The sequence below is a fragment of the Pogona vitticeps genome, chromosome 2 (genome assembly GCF_051106095.1).
Source record: "Pogona vitticeps strain Pit_001003342236 chromosome 2, PviZW2.1, whole genome shotgun sequence".
NCBI lineage: Eukaryota > Metazoa > Chordata > Lepidosauria > Squamata > Agamidae > Pogona > Pogona vitticeps.
In genome coordinates, this window is record NC_135784.1 from 125226990 (window position 1) to 125235296 (window position 8307).

The following is an 8307-nucleotide window of genomic DNA, read 5'->3' on the forward strand; positions in this document are numbered from 1 at the left end:
TTGAGAACATTAATCTAATTTCTTATGCCTGAGTAAATGTACTTAGAACTGTACTACAAGTGGACAAAGCAGCTCTTACTGATGATGTCTTCCACTGATTTTAACCACACAGCCACAGTCAGTGATACAGTTTTTCTTAAAGAGTCCAAAAGTGGACTATTATTCCAAGAAAGGAAGTTACTATTTCATTCAGAATCACGTTAAAGATCTGTAGATGTTCCAGTTTTCAGATGCAACTAACATGGTTTGAGCCTCTCATTCTTCAGCAGGTTAAATAAAGGCACAAACTAAAAATAAATGTTCCAGTATTAATGCCAAAAATACTCATCCTATCCATATCAGTTCTTCAGAAACATTTGGTAGTGCTATTAAAGTCCTGTGCTATACTTACACTTGCATGATTTCTTATGTTCAGTCAGACTCTTTGCCACTTCTACTGCTCTTAGGAATGTATAAATACGTAGTATTATTCTCAATATTTTGGCCATCACAGATTAAAAAGAAGCATTCCTTTCATAAGATATGTGGTTATTATATTTAATTTGTTAGGCTACTATCACTCACAGCCTTTGTTTTAAACTCCATGCACCATGTTTGCAGCTACAAGAAGTCAGATCTATATGTGTCCTTATATTCTGTATCAAGGATGGTTAAAATGCAGCCATCCAGATGACATGGGACTGCAACAGTTATGCTGGCTAGGGCTGATAGGAGTTGCCCAACAACATTCATGTATTCCCACTACTCTTGTACAGTACTATGTTAATACTTTTTTAAAAATTCCAAAGAGGTAGCCACTATTAATTTGTTTCAGCATATATAACAAAAATAAAGCAAAAAAACAAAACCAAGGTATAGCAGCACGACTAACAGATCTATCTCAGGGTGAATCTTTGTGGATTATAATGCACTTCCTTAGACACATGGAGGTCTCCATATTGCAATCCCTGTGTCTGACTGAAATACTGTAAATCTAAATTTGTGGCGTCCTGAAGACTGCTGCTTCACCTTTGCTTCTGTTAAGCAAACCACCAGCAATCAGCATTTCTTTTGAGCAGTCTAAGTAAATTACCCCCCCCCCAAAAAAAAACCAGTTTTGTACAGCTAACTTTCCCCATCTTTAGCTCCTATTTAACAAGATGTGTTCTTTGGAATGTCTCAAAGCAATTCCATAGTAGATACCAGTTGGCAGGAAAGTCAACACTAAAATAGATAATTCCTCTGCTTCAAATACATATGTGCAGCATGATGTCACATCTGCTCGCCTTTGCACACATTTTTTCTATTCTGGTGGGTATATGAACATCGCTGACATAATTTCAGAAAACCAACATAGAAGGCGCAACATGTTTTAGCATTATTACGGTTAAAGTTTATAATCTTGGCTGCATCATGATGTAATTCTCTTATTCTTCTAAGATACCTGAAGTGACTTTAAAAGGCACAAATAAAATTGTTCGCAAAGTCCATGTTAATTCTTGTTCCCCCTGACTAATAGTCCCCTGTAGGTCTGCTGAGTTACATCAGGATTGGAGTATAAGGTAATTTGGAATCTGCTGGTACATAGCTGAGTGATTTGCAGTAGCTCAGCATTCCCTACCTAATGGTTTTAAAACACAGACAGTAAGATGTTGCCTCTTCCATAATTAAGCAAGATAGATAATAGGAAAGCAGAAGATGTGTGAACAAATTTGTATGCAAGCTCCAGTGTTGATACTGAAAACAAATTCCTGGGTTGGGCATGTAATCAGAAGGCACCTTCTTCCACAGTGCTATGCTTATCTTCTTGCATCATTGTAGTACAATTGACTCTGGTTAGCTGGCTTTAGGATTCACTTCAGTGAAAACCTCACAGATTTAACATCTGTCCATGTTTGGTCTACAGCCGCACAGTAAACTCCACCCAAGTAATCCATGTCCATCACATCCAGATTACAAAATGCATCTCTTAATCTATAAGTAAACTTTATAATGCCTTGGGTCATGTATGCTTTCTAACATAGTTGACAGTAATTAATTATTCCTTTTACAAGTGTATTTTTATGCAAAAACTGTGGTTTATGAAAGCGGTCTCTTGGTAATAATGTGAAGAAGGGTGTTAATAATGCCGGACTAGGATTCAGGAGACCAGGGTTCAAATTCCTCCTTGGCTGTGGAAACTCGTTGTGGGGTGGCAATAGTAAAACCCTTTAAACAGTTCATGTACCTTGAAAACCCCATTGAGGTCGCTGTAAGTCAGGCATGACTTGATAAAATGGAATATAACAGCGTACCCATAAATAAAACACACTATAACAAATGAGCTGGACCATAAAGGCTGACCGCCGAAGAATTGATGCTTTTGAATTGTGGTGCTGGAGGAGACTCTTGAGAGCCCCCTGGACTGCAAGGAGAACACACCTTATCAATTTTGAAGGAAATCAGATCTGAGTGCTCACTGGAAGGACAGATCCTGCAGCTGAGGCTCTAATGCTTTGGCCATCTCATGAGAAGAGAAGACTCCCTGGAAAAGACCCTGATGTTGGGAAAGTGTGAGGGCAAGAGGAGAAGGGGAGGGCAGAAGATAAGATGACTGGACAGCGTCATCGAAGCGACCAACATGAATTTGACCCAACTCCGGGAGGCAGTGGAAGACAGGAGGGCCTGTGGGGTCACGAAGAGTTGGACACGACTTAAGGACTAAAGAACAAAATAACAAACAAAACAGATCATGTGGTGGACAGTAGCTAATGGGTTTCTCTGTCAAGGCTCTATTTCTAAAGATGCCAGAACTTGAGATTCCATCAAACACAAGATTCTGTACTGTAGACGTCCTACTTTCTCTCTCTCTCTCTCCCAATGTGTGGGAAGTGGTTGGGGTGACTCAGTAATTAAGAAAGGCAGCCCTAAAAAATGCTGCCTTCTTGATCATACAAGGAGAGGGGGGGGGCAAGCACTTTCACGCAAGATCCAGGGTAGCCCTCCCTGGGTTGTCTTCCGGATAATGTTGAATCACAACGGCCACGCTGATTCAGAGCAATGGGGCTTGTAGTCTAACGGGGCGGGGGTGGTGGTGGAGGAGAGACATCAATTTGGAAAGGCTGCTCGAGAGCCTGGCAACCGGTTTCTACTTACCCATATTATACCCATAAGGCGACTCTGTGGCTCCATCCTCGAGGCTAGCGAGGATCTCCCCCTTGCCCACGTCGCTGTCCCCCACCAGCAGGAATTTGAGCAAGAAGTCGTAAGCTTTCACAGGGCTGCCCACGTGGTTCATCCTCTTCCACCTCCTTTCTCTCTCTCTCTCTCTCTTTCTCTCCCTTCGCTTCGCACCGAGTCCCTGTTGCAGCCTCAGCTCTCAGGGCTCACGACGGGCACCGAGGGGGCACCAAGGGCTGGGGCCGAGGAAGAGCAGCAGGTGCGCAGCGGCATCTTTCAAAAACCTTCCCGCGGAGTGGGTCGCCGACGACGATTCTCACGACCCTCAAGATTTCGGGGTTGGCGGTGAAGAGCGCGCGCGTGTGTGTGGGGGGGGGGGTGCCGCTCAGGGTGCCAGCAGGGCGGGGAACGAGCGGGAGGAGGGGACGAGGCGTCCCTGCCGCCGGGGAGCCGAGGATAGGGAGGATTTCAACGGCGCCATCGGAAGGAGCGCACGTAGGCCAGCGGCATAGGCGGCCGTGCCCACGTCCTCCCCCTCCAGAGTGGCCAGTCGGCACCAACCGCGAGGGGCAGCGCAGGGAGAAGAACCTGTCACGACGGGCAAACACGGGGGCGCGAAGGGGGCCCCCCTCAAGCTGCGCGCCCGGGATGGTGGTGGTGGTGGCGGTGGCTGGGGCGGTAAAGGACGCGGGTTGTGTCCCCACCGCGGCGGGGACGCACTGCCGTGTCCGAAGAGGCGACGGAGGGTCCCGGCTGCGGTCGCGACAGCCTGTTGTCCGGGAACGGCTTTGCCAGGAGGAGGAGGAGGAGAAGCGCCACTGCCTGCCTGCCCGCCTGCCCGCCTCAAGAGCAATCCTGTCAAAGCTCTCCCACCAACACCCCTCAACCCCCTGCCGTTCCCACTGGGGCGCGGCTTCCCATGCCACGCCCACCGACTCTTGCCATTGGAGAGGCGCCCGCTGCTTTTCCCCCATTGGTCAAGCCGCGGCTCCAGGATTCCACCCTCTCTGAAGGCATTGGCAACACGAACCCACCCCCCTCGAGGCCCAACAGTTCAGTTGCTAGGGGACTTCTTCTACGCGATTGGCTGGCGAACGCGCCCGTCACCGTGTTGCGGGGCGAGGTGTGCAGGAGGGTTGTGTTTACACAGTGGGGGCCGAGGCATGTGCTGTTCGGGTCCGCGTGAGCGCAGCTTAAGAGCGCCCACGCGGTTTCGATTCCAGGCTCCGGCTGCCGTTTGTCCAGGTGATCGGGCGGAACCAGAAAAGAACACGAGAAAGCAGAGTAAATCCATCTATGTAAATCTGGGCTGCGTTAATGTTTGCATGGCAACCTGCGGAATCAAGTACCAACGGCAGCAGAACACAGTTTTTCTTCCCAGGAAGCAGGTGTTTTGTGTGGGATAATTGGGTTTATCGAATCCACCCCATCTTGTCAAACAAAGAGAATCTGGTTAGTTGATGCTGGGGAGATTAAGGGATTTTGCTCTTAGCCAATAAAGCAATTCCTGTATTCCCTTATGAAAGGCAGTCTGGAATGCTTGATAGCAGAATATAATTGGACTCAAACGTAATTTGTTTTGGCCAGTCTTCCGGGTGGCTTCCAAGTGCGTTGATCTTGATCTGAACTGGACGTGGTACATGCAATAACCAAGGGGCCTAATGTGTGGTGCTTCATTAAACAAGGTTTAGGCCCCAAGTCAAATAAATATTCAGTGTTGTAACTTCCCTGCCTTGTTACAGCAATAAGTGGACAACTGTCTCTTCAATGTCTCATAAGATAACACTTAAACATACAACCCTGTTTCCCTGAAAATAAGACCTAGTATGATTTTTCATGATGCTGGCAATATAAGCCCTACTCCAGAAATAAGTCCCTGTTAAGTGAAACCCCACCCTCCACCATTGTGCAGCTACCAGAATACAGTACAGTGGTGCCTTGCTTAATGGGTGCTCCGTTTAGTGATGAAATCGCTTAGCGACGACTTTTCCGGAGCATTTTTGTGCTTCATTTAGTGATGGTCCCTATGGGTGATTTTTGCTTAGCGATGGTTGGGACCATGCTTCGCATAGCGATTAAATTTTGGGTCCCCTGTTTCGCTTAACGATGGTTTAAACAGCCTCATGTTTGCTGTTTTTTAAATGTTTTTCTGTTATTTATAAAGTTAAAGTTTACTGTTTAAAATGTTTGAAATCATAAAGTGCACTTAATAAACCCTTTGTTAACCAAATTTGACTTTGTTCTGACTCTTTTTTAATTTGTTGTATTTTTCCCCCATTGAGATGCACTGAATAGGTTTCATTGCATTTCAATTGGGGAACTGCGTTTTGCTTAGCGATGTTTCCTATGGCAATTGTCGCTTAAGGACAGCAATTCGTTCCTATTGGAATGGATTATCCAGTTTTCAATGCATTTCAATGGGAAACCGTGTTTCACTTAGCGATGAAATTGCTTAGCAGTGATTTTTTCGGGATGAATTAACATCGCTAAGCGAGGCACCACTGTATGTTAAATAAAACATCCCCTGAAATTAAGCCTGTGGCGATCACCCCTTTGTTGCCCCTATTTCCTTGGGCTCCACACAGGTAAACACGCCTTTTTCGCTGCCACCAGGTATTAATACCACTTCAAGTCCCACACAGGAACTGCCACCCCAAAAGGTCATATACTTTAGGAAGCAGGATTTATGATTAAGTATTCTTTTATTATTATTCAACAGGAAATCATATGTGAATTGGATCAGGTGTTAATACTTTTTAAAATCATGTAGTCAATTACTTTACTATCAATGTTGTATCTTTCTTGTTATGCTTATGCATTCATTCCTGCTTGTTACATGTGTTTTACTTTCATTATTCTCTCGTACTTCTTTAACCTGTTCCTAAACCCTAACAGTCTCTGTGCATCTTCTGGTCCCTGACTCTTTCTATCTTACCCTAACTCCAATTGTCTCTAACTGTCCTTCAACTCCTTCTGTCACTCTAACTCCGCCCCTCCTGCTCTATCCTTGGCTCCTCCCCCTTAGCTGCTGTGATGGACAGGCAGGAATGACGTCACATTTCTGCATTCCGCTACAAAGCCCTAATGCATTTTTGGAGCAAAAATTAATATAAGACCCTGTCTTATTTTTGGGGAATCACGGAATTATGGAATAGAATACATTATCTGTGGGAAGGTGTGGCATAAAACTGTTCTCTGGTAGTTTTAAACTGATCTCTGTTGGGAATGGCTTGTGTTTAGGGTAAATATGAGGATTCTGCAGCTCTTTCAGATACTACTGGGCTCCCAAACTCTTCTCAGCTACAGACAGAATGACAAATGGTCAAAGATGATGGCAGTTGGAGGCCATCAGTGTTGTAGGTTCCTCATTCGGGGCAGCCATTCAGGGCCCTAGCACATTCGAAGGGGGCCACAGACTGGAAACAATTTTTCACATACTATATTATAAGGTCTGTTATGTGAATTATACCATTCTGATTTGGCCTGCATTTCTTTCATATTGTGTTTATGGCCATGTAAAAAAAAGGTTGAGAATGGCTAATTTGTGGCAGTGATTCTCAACTTCTGATTACTTATATCTGATCTGAGAGCCAGTGTGGATAGAGTGATGGACTAAGACTTAAAGAGACCTGAGTTCAAATTCTCTCTTGATCATGGAAAGTCATAGGGAGACAGCCCTAGTAAAACCACCCAAGTATCTCACATATCCTAAAAAAGACCCATTAGGACTGCTGTAAGTGAAAACCTGGTTGCACCTTGACAGAAACAAAAATACTACTTTCCCTGGAAAATACATATGTTTACAGGCATTCTGCTATATTTGGTAGAATGGATTTTAAGCAGAACATTAGAACAAAACTTACAAACATCTGATTTGCATTTAATAAGCCCTAAGGGATAAAATAAAGAATGTTACTGATTGTTTAGATGGGAATGAGGTGGAATCAGAATTTGAACAAAATAGAAGTAAAGCATTATGATCAAAAAGACCTAACAGCCTCATGAAAAACAGATGTGCTAGACATATCTGGAGAGACAGTAACAGGTTGAGGGTCCTTTGTGGAGAAGGCATTATTGTGTTCTTTAAAAAGCAGCTGTGTTCCTTTCCTGTCCCTGGTACAGGTATGGGCCTACATCAGCATCACACTTGTTATAGGCCTATTAGATTCTGGACGGTTCCCCAGTCCCTTGAAGTGCAGCAGGGAGGAGGAACCGCTAATTCTGCCTCTGTATTCTGCTATTTCATGAACAGAGGTCAAATGCTCAATCCTTCTCATGCTTTGGATTCATTCATTCTTAGAAACCTTTATTGGCATTATATGGTACAAGGGAGTACATAGCACAGTTACATTCCAGTTCCAGGTAAAGGGAGGGGCAGGCAAGGGGTTGTAGTAGGTTAGGTTCAGGAAAATTTATGAGGGTTTGGGGTGGGGGAGGTCTTCATAACAGTGAGGAGGAACTCAGCTACTTGACTGGTAATAGAAGTCGAAAAATCGCTCAGAAGTATGGGGGAAGGGTCAGGAAAAAAAGGGGAAAGGGAGGAGAGAAGTGGGCCTAGCAGCCGCTTGCGAGGGATATTGTGAGTTGGACACCGAAGTAAAATGTGGTCCAGGGAATCGGGTTCGGATGCACAGAAATGGCACAGTCTGTTAGAACGAGGAGTTCTTGTAAATCTTCCGAAGTGGGCTGCAGATGGAAAAATGTTCAGCCTGGCAAGCATGAAAGCTCGTCTTTTTTGAGGGTTGGACAGTTGGTTAAAATAATTAAAGGGACGGCCGAGGGAAGGGGATAGGCCAAAAGCAAGAGGAGAGCAAATAGGGTTCATTTGGGAAAATAAGGTTGCGTATTCAAGATCATAAAGACTGGATCTAATGGTTTGATGTGCTGAGTGGAGATTCATGTCGGCTAAGGTTTCGACAGAGAGAGATAATGAAGATAATTTGGCTTCTATAAAGTGAAACCACATGGAAGTAAAGGGGTCCTTTAATAAGTCTTGTAAGATTGAATCAGGGGGGGTTAGGAGGTGAATTCTGAGCCAGAACTTGAAGGTAATGGTCCAGGCTAGGGTGGAGGGTAAGTGGATACCCAATTCTAGGATGATGGTGGAGAGTCTAATAAGATTAGGGATCCCAAGGATTTTCCTGAGAAAGGAGGCGGCCACCTTGTCAA

The 8307-nt window shown here is 44.8% G+C and overlaps 1 protein-coding gene across 1 annotated transcript in view; it reads right to left on the reverse strand.

Annotated features, from left to right (window-relative positions):
• The window catches only part of RAB40B (RAB40B, member RAS oncogene family), a 41573-nt gene extending 38099 nt beyond the window's left edge, over window positions 1–3474 (reverse strand). Inside the window, exon 1 of the mRNA XM_020796358.3 lies at window positions 3115–3474. Within this exon, the coding sequence (XP_020652017.1) occupies window positions 3115–3256 (142 nt within the window). The 5' untranslated portion in view covers window positions 3257–3474. The remainder of the gene's footprint in view (window positions 1–3114) is intronic.
• Between the last annotated feature and the right edge of the window lie 4833 nt (window positions 3475–8307).